The following is a 12,475-nucleotide window of genomic DNA, read 5'->3' on the forward strand; positions in this document are numbered from 1 at the left end:
ATGGTCCGATCGATTTGCAGCAACAAATATAACATGTTTTTCTTTTCTTTTATTTATTGAAGTTTCTCATAAACATATGGAGAGGAGATGAAAACAGGAAGATTTCTGGGTTTGGTTGTTTTTTTTTTAGGTGAATCTACTCGTCATCCGTCCAGCAGAAGTCATCTTGTCTTTATTTCTTGATCGGGACTGTTGCACAAATTCTGGTTTCATTCTGCCCTCATTCTGCCTTCTCCTTTTGTGCCAAGTCACAGGGGGAAGGTTTGCGGTGAAAGATGTCGTCATCATATTACTTGTTTGTCTGACTAACATTCAAAAACATAACACAAAGAAATGCACCAGCTCCTGTAAAGTGATGAAATCTGATGATGTCCTAATGCCTTAATGTCTTCTTCAATTCAAGTTTTTACTCACGACAGTCTCTGTTTCTCAATAAGGTAATGATGGATTATTTAATCCTCTTTTTAATTTAACTCACACTGAGATAACTCCCCTTTCTCTAATCTTCCTTCTTTCTTACTTTTTGAATGAAGCGTTCAAATAAGGGGTATGATAATAATAATAAACTTTATTTCTATAGCACCTTTCAAAACCAGAGTTACAAGGTGCTTCACAAAATAAGACTTAAAAGAACATCATACACAGAGAATGCAATAAGAACAGGGATTATAAGAAGCGGTGAAACATGGAGAAATAGAACAAAATGTAAAAGAACATTAAAAACAACAGCGAGGTAGACTGGTCCGATGCATACTGGAGATTTTTTTCAAAATCAGTAGCCTACGACATCCGGGTATTTTTGGCATACCGTAGCTTTAGCTTTTGTTCGCATACTACATACTGCATTTTGGCCAAATCAGTACGTACTACCAGTATAGTATGAGGTTTCGAATACAGCCAGTGTATGTAAATAACATCAGCTGACAGGAAGTAAACATGGACCCTAGCTGTTGCCTAGCAATGCAATTCTGTTGCAATTCCGTTGAAATGCGCTAAAACGGAGTGTTTCAGACAGAGGATGAATTCAGGCATATTCAGGCAGACAGTATGACGAAAATAAAGTAGTTTTTTTTAACATTACAGCATGTAAACATGTTCTAGTAGAAACACAAAATACAAGTATGAACCTAAAAATGAGCACGATATGGGACCTTTAAAATATATATTGCGCCTAGCAAAGTGAAATCTGATTTACAGTTAAATCAAAGCATTAATGACGTTACAGAGACGTTGGCCGCCATCTCCATCTTGGTTTTTGGCCTTCTCCATCTTGGTTTTTCGTCGTCTCCATCTTTGTTTTCGGCCTTCTCCATCTTGGTATTTTGGTTGTCACCATCTTGGTTTTTGACCGTCTCCATCTTGGTTTTTGACCGTCTCCATCTTGGTATTTTGGTTGTCACCATCTTGGTTTTTGACTGTCTCCATCTTGGTATTTTGGTTGTCACCATCTTGGTTTTTGACCGTGTCCATCTTGGTTTTTGGCCATCTCCATCTTGGTATTTTGGCCGTCTCTATCTTGGTTTTTGGCCGTCTCCATCTTGGTTTTTGACCGTCTCCATCTTGGTTTTTGTCCGTCTCCATCTTGGTTTTTGGCCGTCTCCATCTTGGTATTTTGGCTGTCTCCATCTTGGTTTTTGGCCGTCGCCATCTTGGTTTTTTTTTTTTATTTACGTCGTCACTTCCTGAGAGCCTCCTCGCCGATTAGAGAAGTGTAACCATGGTAACCCGTACCAATCTCATGTCTGAATTAATCTAAAATATATATTACGCCTAGCAAAGGGAAATCTTATACTCAAAGTTAAATTGAGGCATAATTGATGTCACAGAGCTGTCTGTCAACGTCTGTTCTGCACGTTGTCGTCACTACCGCATTGCATTGTGGGATATTTATGCCGCCGTAGTGTCCAGCGTTGCATACTGTAATATTTCACCGGAAATAGTATGTAAATTGGTTTCATACTAAGGTTTCGGACGTACTAAAATATCTCACTTACTGTTTTAACATACTGAATAGCATAGTAGTGTAGAATTTTGGACGCAACCCAACTTTTGGGTACTAGAGGTATAATGAGGAGTTTTGTTTTGAAACAAAATTTTGAAGTGAGCCATGTTGGTCTTTAAAAAGCTGACTTTTCAGAATGAAACGGATCACTTGTGTGTTCTCAGACAGAATATAATTAAAGAATCAATGAAACATTTAGAGTGTAGAAAACATTCTGCTCTTTGTGGCTGATGCGTGACAAGTGTGGCTCAATCACATGGAACCAACTGTTTTGTAATTTAGTTATTTATTAACAAATGTTTTCTGCAGCTTCACTGTGACTTGTGTGGTGGCAGTTTCTGTTTCAAACTCGCTTATCTCTTTTTGGAGTAGACAGTGAGTTTGAAAACAAATGGTACAGAGAGGGCCTTGATAAGGACAAACTCAAGCTTGACTGGCTGCTTCTGTGACTCTGCCTGACACACTTTTTCAGTCTCTATTTCAGATACCACACTCTGATCCCAACGTCTCATTGGTCAAATCGAAGGATGAAAGGTGGCAAGATTTGGGACCTTAGACTAAAAGGTGTAATGATGCTACAGGTTGGGAGTAAACAGCGGACCCCAAAGTTGATTTTCACAGGGTCTCTGATTCTCTGCTGTGGGAAACTGACAAATTTTGCCCTTACACAATAATATAAGATTGTCTGGACACCTGAAGCAGAAAAAGCTTTTGTTGATTTGAAACTAGCTCTAAATCTCCTCCAACATTGGACCTAACAGACTGCACCAGACCATTGACACAGACTTTTGACGACCGGGGTGGGTACATGACATAATACTAATGCAGGAGCATGGGGGACGACAGAGACCTGTTGCACAACTTCTCTGACAAACTGACCAAACCTGGAGAAAACACATGGCCATCTTTTTATCTTTTTTATTTTTCATTTTTATTTTCATTCCTATGCCTATATTATATTAGTTATTATTTTTTATTATCTTATATGTGTTACAGAGTACATCAGACTTGTTAAATTGATTATGCATTTTCCTTGTGCTAAAGCTATGATTGCCTCTTTGATCAAATCTACTGTTGGACAATATGTACATACACCACAGCTGGAGAAAGGCATTCCTGACCTTTTTCCACCTCCAGGGTGGACGCCACCATTTTAAGATGATATTGTCTGAGTTTAATTCCTTCTTTCTCATATACTTAAATCAAAATCACATAGTATCTTCACACTTTGATTTTGTGTATTACAACGGTGCTAGTAGTAATCAGATATATTAATTATTAAAGTGAGCATAGAATGCTCAAAGGGAGGAATGTAATGGCAATTTTCATATCTGCAGTTTAACACTGTACCTTTAAATAATATCAGGGCCTCACATGTTCAACTTCGTCACCATAGGACAGTGACCTGACATTTTAGTTCTCTGTAACTGCAAACAACAGATTGCTGAAATACTTGTTATGTCTTGTGATGCTCTGTTGTCTGCTGTGTGCTGACGCATTGATACACTTTCTATCCTTCTCTTCTTTTCTTCTTTGCACTTATCTTCATGTTATGCTTTAAATGTAGAAATACTGACTACTCTTTGTATTCGGGGCTCACTTGCCACAGTCCACAACAGGTGGCTGTGCTCGTGAGTCCATCTGCAGTCCATCTGCAGATGTTTTAGTTATTAATGTATGCCTTTTTATTAAATTCACTGAAAGACAAGTTGTTACGTTGGTTTGTGTCTTGTTTTAACAGAAACTGCCACCACACTTGTTAATTCCTATTTTACTGATAACACTAATCTTTATAAAACTTCCTCATTACTGAGAAAACAAGGAAGAAGAACTCTTAGTGTCCAAATAAGGTCACGGTGCCACTTCGAAGCAACGATCTCACACTCCTCTATAAAAATGTTCCTTCCTTCTGACTGCATTCACTGCAGAAACAACTCGCCTCCTAACGCAGCAACAACTCGCCTCCTAACGCAGCAACAACTCACCTCCTAACGCAGAAGAAGAAGAAGACAGCTTCAGCGGCTCCATCGAACATCTTTCTCCTCCAAAAGAGGTAAAGGAAAACCAAAATATTTCTGTTAAATATATGGTGAATAAATCATTTTTATATGAGATATGTCAACGAATATTTTAATGTAAATATTGTTGCATAAAGAATGGCAAACAATATAATGGCGCCTTCAAATGGGGGTCGTGTTTACCGTGTTTACGAGTCCATATGAACGCCCCACTTGTGTCGTGTTCACGACCTCGTAAGTGGAAAGTTTCTGAAAGTTCATGACTTGTGACGTGTTTGTTGACATTGTCAGAAATGGCGGAGGTCATGGAAGTTCCTTTTTCAGTGTATAATAAGTTAATATATTGTAATTTTAGTTGTACATTGTTTTTCTTGGTAATTTCATAATATGTCTGAGGAAAATGTTGATATTCATTTGCATTTCCTGCATTATGTTACCCGCTTGATAGCTTGCTAAATTGTTAGACTCTGTGGCTTCTAGACGCCGACATTAACGTTAACGTTGCCGTTGCTTAGCGGCGGCGTTCTTCACGACTTAACCACTTGAACGCCGAGCATATCGTGTACACGACTTCCCACGTTGTAAACACGAGCTCACAAGTTTCATTTGAAGGCACCATCATAATTTTAAAAAAAAATTAGTCGTAGAGCCCTGTGGCAGGCGTCGTGGCGCTCGTCAGAGTTTCGGTCATGCATTTGTGGGTTGAGCAGCACAGCTGATTATGTGGGTAGCGCCCAAGAAAAATTTGCCAAAATGCTCTGCCAATGGTAAACAGTGTATTCTCATAAGGCTACCAGGAAGCCTGCAATGACTGCCCTTCACCGTCAGGCCCGTTTGCGCTGGTGTCGACAACACAGACAATGGAACCTGAACATGTGGGGGAATGTCATGTTCAGTGATGAGTCCAGGTTCTGTCTGCCAAAGTTGGATAGCAGGGTCAAAGTATGGAGACGATGTGGAGAACGCTATGCTGATTGTTGCACCGATGGAGTAACAGCTTTTGGTGGGGGCAGTGGCATGGTGTGGGGCGGCATCTTCCTCACTGGCAAAACAAGGCTTGTCATCATTGAAGGCCATCTCAATGCAGTGAGATGTCGGGATGAGATTCTGCAGCCAGTGGCGATCCCATATCTCCACAATCTGGGACCTAACTTCATCCTCCAAGATGACACAGAGCCAGGGTTAACACAGACTACCTCCACAATGTGGGAGTAGAGAGAATGGAACGGCCTGCCAAGAGTCCAGACCTCAACCCAATTCAACACTTGTGGGATCAGCTTGGGCGTGCTGTATGTGTTAGAGTGACCAACACAACCATGCTGGCTGACCTGCAACGAATCCTGGTTGAGGAATGGAACGCCATCCCACAGCAACGTGTGACCAGGTTGGTGACCAGCATGAGGATGATTGGGCGCTACCCACATAATCAGCTGTGCTGCTCATCCCACAAATGCATGATCCTTAAAAGTTGGACATCATTGTGAAGGTAAATAAACAGGCTGTCCAGCGATGTAAAATACAATGCCAATTAGCATTGTAACAACAGAGAAATAATCGACCAAACACAAGTTTCCGAACTTTTTTTTCCCAGTTTATTAGTGCTTTATCGCCACCTACTGGGCTAGTGTGGACTAGGAAATAAAGAATCCACTCGCTTGTCCTGTTTCCTCATTGCTGTGCTGCCAACAGTGCTGGAGTAAATGCTCAAATCATTTACTTAAGTAAAAGTAGCAATACTAAAGTGTAGAAATACTCTAACAAGTAACAAGTAAAGGTCCTGCATTCAAAAGTTTACCTCAGTAAAAGTACAAAAGCATTAGCATCTACATAAAGTACCAAAAGTTAAAGTAAGCTATTCATTATACAGAATGGTCCATTTCAAAATAATGTATATTATATTACTGGATTATAAGTAATGTGCAAGTGCCACTAATGTTGCAGCTGGTAAAGGTGTATGGAGGAAAGAATCTGCCAAAATCAAAAATAAATGAATAAATAAATAAATAAACAACTCGATAAATAAATAAATATGCCATTGAAAGAAGCAAAAATAATATTAAAATAAATGTAGTAATTAATTAATTGATAAAATGTGACATAAATTAATATTTCTGTTTTAATTTGCTTTTTTATGTATTTACCTTTGTATTAATTCCCTTATTTATTTACCCTTTTGATTAATTTCCACTTTTATTTATTCATGTATTTATTTTTATGATTTTTTTAAATGTATTTATTTATTTTTGCTTTTATTTTTAAAATGTATTTTATATATATTTTTTAAATGTATTTATTTATTTATTTTATTTAAATATGATAATAATATATAATAATATATTCATAGACTATATTTATTTATATTTATATTTATTGAGTCCTCCATGGTACATAACCTAAAATAATAAAGCGATTAAAGGAACAGTGTGTAGGATAGTGGCATCTAGTGGATAGGTTGCAGATTGCAACCAACTGATACCCCTCCACTCACCACTCCCTTTCCAAGCGTGTCGGAGAACTACGGTGACCTTCAGGCAACATAAAAACACTAAAGGCTCTCTCTAGGGCAGACTCTATAAATATATAGATATAAACGGCTCATCCTGAGCTAACGAAAACACAATGATTCTTAGTTTCAGGTGATTATACACTTAAACATAGTTATGAATATTATATTCCATTTCTGCCAATGAGTCCCCCTAAATCTTGCACACTGGATCTTTAAAACTATTTGACTCACAGTCTCGTGATATGTTTATAGCTAATAATGTTATAGATGTGCACCTGAAAAGTTTAACAAGTCTCTCACAGAATTAGTTTGAGAAATATGCAAGCCTGCCCAGGGGTCAACCACTACAAATAAATTCTCCACTTATTGCAAAACCCGGTCTTTGAAAATGTAAAATAATATAGAAATGCATGTTTGCATAGAGCTTTGAGGATGTCAGGTAGGGCACCGACTTTAACCCTATGTGGTTCCACAGTGTCCATAGATTGACACGATCCGGACCTGCTGTTTTACAGAACAAAAAACGTACAAACTTTAAAATACAACTTATGATGCCATCCAAAGAGTATAAAAGCAAAAAGACAAAACAATTTTTAATGTAGGCTACTTACTTCTTGTAGGATGTATGATATGATTTGCAATAACTGGAGTGAAACGGGCTGTAGCTAATGGGGATCTAAACTAAACTAAACTAAACTAAAAAAATTCTACCTACATTACTGCCGCATTCATTTTATTTGATCTGATGATATGAGAGGACATACATGTAGTAATAAGTATGAGCAAACTCATTCATCAAGGCAACTGGTTTTAATGTAACTGTAACACCGACATACAGACGTAAAACCATCGCCATGCAGAGTCTATTTTGCCCAGGAGCTAAGAACCTCCATGACCTGGAAACCCCATACCCCATCTGTGATGGAATAATTGATACACAAGTTAACTTTGGAAGGAAGAGGTCCCGGAGCTGATGATGTCTTACAAAAGAAGGTTTATTGAAGCTTGATCAAGGAGCAATTGTCAGGTCTCCACAATGAGGTGCTCTCTGCATGAAGGCCTCACAACTCTGTCCTTCCTCCCTGGTGCTCAGTGTCTTACCCCTTATCATGTTTTGACTTACTTCGCTCCTCTGGCATCTCTGACCCTGGTTGCCCTAGCGACTGGCTCTACGGTCTCCACTACAGGCCCAGCTACAGATAACGGTGGCTCCTCTAGACAGGACTTCAACCCAATAATGTCAACAGAGGGACACTCTGACAAACACTCTGACCTTTCTACCAATAAGAGAGGAATTGATGGAAAATTCCATCACACCATCCATAACACACCTCCTCTGTTCACCCCGCCCCAGCCTGACCCAGTCACATGCACTTTCAGATAGATAAAAACCTCACGAGAGACACTATCATTGTTTCTGCTCAGCAGTTGTAGTGGAGCCTCCTCTGTGGATTCACACAAGCAAGCTTCTGTGCTCTGCTTACAACAGGCCTTCTCCTTCCTAACGCAACTCACAGAAGCAGGTAGATATGCACCTCTGACTCTTCTGTCATGCAAAAACAGCAGATGCAAGCTGAGCAATGATAAGTAGGTTTTTTTTAATTTAAATTACAGTAATATGGATGAATTACGTCCTACACACCGCCCTCTCCCACCTGGAAGGAAGGGACACCTATGTGAGAATGCTGTTCGTGGATTACAGCTCAGCGTTCAACACTATAGTGCCCTCCAGGCTCGACAGTAAGCTAAAGGATCTGGGCCTGAACACACCACTGTGTGACTGGATCCTGGACTTCCTGACGGGACGCCTCCAGATGGTGAGAATCGACAACCTCACCTCGACTTCACTGACTCTCAGCACAGGAGGGCCACAGAGCTGTGTTCTCAGCCCCCTCCTGTACTCCCTCTACACCCACGACTGTGTGTCAACAAGAGCTTCAAACACCATCGTGAAGTTTGCGGACGACACAGCAGTTGTGGGGTTGATCTCCCATGGCGACGAGACGGCCTACAGGGAGGAGGTGACCACCCTGGAACAGTGGTGTCAGAACAACCACCTCTCCCTGAACATCTCAAAGACCAAGGAGATCATCGTTGATTACAGGAGGGGGGGTTGCACTCACCCCCCCGTCACCATCAACGGCACAGCGGTGGAGAGGGTGGACACCTTTAAATACCTGGGTGTCAACATCCATAAGGACTTGACATGGGCCACCCACACCATCGCTGTAGTCAGGAAGACCAAGCAGAGACTGTACGCTCTGAGGCGACTCAAGACTTTCAGACTGAAACCACAAATCCTCAGGGACTTCTACCAGGGCACCATTGAGAGCCTCTTGACAGGCTGCTTCACCACCTGGTACGGCAGCTGCACCAACGTGGACCGTAAGGCGCTGGAAAGGGTGGTGCGCTCGGCCCAACACATCACCAGGTGCGAGCTGCCCAGCCTGCAGGAGCTTTACACCCAGCGGTGCCTCAGGAAGTCCCAGAGGGTCATTAAGGACACGACACACCCCCACATCAGCCTGTTCTCCCTCCTGCCCTCTGGTAGAAGATACAGGACCCCCAAGACTCACACCAGCAGACTGAGGAACAGTTTTTTCCCCCAGGCCATCAGACTTTTAAATCTATAATTAATTTGACACATTCTTACACAAAGATATATCTTATACTGTATATATTCTTAATATATATGTTCTTAATATGCCTGTATATGTTCTTAATATGCCCTTGTATAAAGTATTTCCTTTTATAATTGTAATGTTAATGTAAATGTAATGTAAATGTAAATGTAATATAATTTATTATTTTAATGGAGCTTCCCAGCAAAACGTATTTCACACGTTTGTACCTGTACAACCGGCGTGACAATAAACATCTTGAATCTTGAATCTTGAATTATTCAGTATAAACCTGTTTGTTTTTTAGAATGACATGGAATTACATAGAATTCTTGCAGGCTATCTAACACCATAGTAGCTGTAATCCAGCATGACTGGGTTTGCTTGATTTTACATTCCACATTTATTTAAAGGCAAAGATGGTACTTTATGTTATAGTAATGGTGGGATTATATATAATATATATATAATAATAATAACATGTTTTTACTCTGGCTGACTAAATGTAACAAACAGCAACAGTACATGTAGAATCACTATAACAAAAAGTAACCCCCGAGCTGATGTCCGTATTTTACAACCTTTGCACCAAGAATCCCCTCCACACCAGTGTAACCAGGGTAACAGGATAATATTCTCCTACTGGAGTAATATTTTACCCAGGATCATGCTTCATGCAAAAAGCAGCACATGAAATGTGCCATGCAGTTAGATAAACTGCAGGAATAGGGATCATGTTGTCATGTGTCCAGGGGTGCAGGTGTTACGTCCGTGTCTGACTCCCACAGCAAGGCTAAGGGAACAAGAGTCTTTCAGAGTCCCGTGACCCACATAGGCATGATAACTGTCTACTGTATGTGTCATACAATCAGGATTTAGAATTATATATTTTAAATACACATTAGTTTTTACAATTGTTTTACTATCTGACCTCTTTGGCCCAGGATGCGCTTGGTGTGGGCTTTGGGTCTTTTTTTGACCCTGCTGCATCTGTCTACCTCTCTGCTGCTGGGAGCCTTCAACATCAAGTGTTTTGGGATCAAGAAAGCCTCCAAACCAGAAGTGATGAACCACATCAGCACGGTCAGAAACTGTACAGTTATTTTTTATGCATACAATATTCTTCTTTTTCTTAAACTGTATCTCATCACAAATACCCCCATTTGAAATATAAAGATGATATTTTGAAGGGTGCTGAGTAACATACCACAAAGTTGAGCCTACATTTGGCCTCCCCTCCATTGTAATAAGTTGGTAGCACATTAGAAAATATAAACATGTTGTTAGATCTACTTAGAATACTGTATTGTTCAGAGGATTTTGGAGATTAAAGGGGACACACAAGAGGTGGATTAAAGCTTGGGTAGGTAACATTGAAGAGACCAGCAAGAGTAAAGGCCTTTACACACTGGGGGCGTTTTTTTCAACACGCCACTTGGCATCACGCCCCTTGGCTTCTGAAATTACCTGTTGGCCAAAGTCTCCCGTCATGTGCTAGATTTTCTAAGGCCTGAAAACAGAGCCATGAGGAGGTGCAGAATTCTAGTTTTCTCTCAGAACACTTGAATTGCAATATGCTGAAAGGTTATTATGGGATTTTTGCCCAACGATACCAAAAACTTCCTGCCTACTGCTGGTTAAAATGCTACATTCCCAGTTTGTAACGTAGGATTCTGTTTGTGTTGTCTAAGCCCGAGCTCATTTAACCCTGATGACATCACTATGACATCATAGGGATTGTTTTCCCCTCCAGAGCCGCATAAGACATTATACAGCTCTTTTCACAGGTCGTGGGAGTAATTCCCATAACTTGTGAATTTTTTATGTGTAGAATCTAGTGGAGTGCCCCTTTACTAACTAGAACAATAGTGAGCACAGATTACGTAATTATACTGGAAAAATAGATGTTTTGTTGGTTCATGTGTTTTATTTCTATTTCTGTTTGTTTTAGGAGAACCATACTTGAATCGACAACACTAGAAACCATCCACTAATGTAATAAGACACCACTGCCACAAGAACTTTCACCAAATATGTGTTGTTTTGTGTTTTTGTCTTTCAGATTGTACTTCGCTATGACATCATTCTGATCCAGGAAGTCCGAGACAGCGATCTGTCAGTAATCCATAAACTCATGAATTATGTCAACAAGTAAGACTAACCACACGGCAAACACAGTATTATTATTACACACAGAATATGGTGACCTTTTGTAGAAGATTGGTTGGAAAGCTCATAAATTCACATTATGATTTCAGATGTGTGTGTGTGTGTGTGTGTGTGTGTGTGTGTGTGTGTGTGTGCGTGTGTGCGTGCGTGCGTGCGTGCATGTGTGTTTTCCCAGAGGTTCTCCTCAGTTCGAGTACATCGCCAGTGAGCCTCTGGGTCTCAGCACCTACAAGGAGAGATATCTTTTCCTCTACAGGTAAACAGAGAGAAGCCATTACAACAGTTAAACTATCTTTTGTTTCTCATTTAATGTTTGAAATGTAGTGAAATAGGAGCATATAACAGAAAATGGAAACCCTCAAGTACTTCGAAATTGTACTGAAGCATAGTACTTGAGTATATGTACTTCGTTACTTTCCACCACAGTGTTTAATGAAAGATGGTTCAATATACAGTAGATATTAGCATTTTCATTCCATTAAATGCAATTTCTTTCAATTTTAAAGGCATTTAAAGGACCAGTGTGTAAGATTTAGTGGCATCTAGTGGTGAGGTTGCAGATTGCAACCAACTGAATAGCCTACCCCTCTGCTCGTCCCACCCCTACAAGCGTGTTGGAGAAAATATGATGGACTTCAGGTAACTTAAAAATGTGGGAGAACATCTGTGCGACTATAGAAACATGGCGGAGCAACATGGCGGACTCCGTGAAGAGGACCCGCTCCCTATGTAGAAAACAAAACTCTTAGTTTCAGGATACACTAATGAAAACATAGTTGTGAATATTATATTCCATTTCTGCCAATAGATCACCCTAAATCCTACACACTGGACCTTTAAAGCAGGAGTTCTCAAACTTTTTAGGGACCCCTTACAGGGGAGAAAATTTTCCAAGGACCCCCTCATAATCGTAACACTGATTAAAGATAATGCTTGCTACCATTTGTACTCTTGGATGCCATTGGAACTAATTGTGTTCTGAAACTTTTCAATATAAATACTTCAGACCTGTTTGATAATGATAAACAGAAACACATTTCAATTTGAGTGATGTTAATGCCACTTTGTTTGCCCTGATATTCTGGGTGCTTTATAATCAGATGTCGCTTTAGCTTGGCTAGGCTTCATAGCTTTGTTCGCTAGCACCAGAGGGCAACCT

The 12,475-nt window shown here is 40.1% G+C and overlaps 2 protein-coding genes across 4 annotated transcripts in view; one reads left to right on the top strand and one right to left on the bottom strand.

Annotated features, from left to right (window-relative positions):
- Positions 1-12,475, bottom strand: part of nat15 (N-acetyltransferase 15 (GCN5-related, putative)) — a 33,487-nt gene that overhangs the window by 11,863 nt on the left and 9,149 nt on the right. The window lies entirely within an intron of this gene.
- The window catches only part of dnase1 (deoxyribonuclease I), a 33,841-nt gene continuing 25,298 nt past the window's right edge, over positions 3,933-12,475 (top strand). Inside the window, exons 1-4 of one of the 3 annotated variants that reach the window (XM_037791891.1) lie at positions 7,895-8,049; positions 10,092-10,230; positions 11,210-11,298; positions 11,492-11,572. In XM_037791891.1, the coding sequence (XP_037647819.1) occupies positions 10,093-10,230; positions 11,210-11,298; positions 11,492-11,572 (308 nt within the window). In that variant the 5' untranslated portion in view covers positions 7,895-8,049; position 10,092. Of the gene's footprint in view, positions 4,056-7,853; positions 8,050-10,091; positions 10,231-11,209; positions 11,299-11,491; positions 11,573-12,475 lie in introns of those variants that run through there. The other 2 variants (XM_037791890.1, XM_037791888.1) reach the window with 2 other exon arrangements.

Source organism: Sebastes umbrosus, chromosome 14 (assembly GCF_015220745.1).
Source record: "Sebastes umbrosus isolate fSebUmb1 chromosome 14, fSebUmb1.pri, whole genome shotgun sequence".
In the NCBI taxonomy this organism is placed as follows: domain Eukaryota; kingdom Metazoa; phylum Chordata; class Actinopteri; order Perciformes; family Sebastidae; genus Sebastes; species Sebastes umbrosus.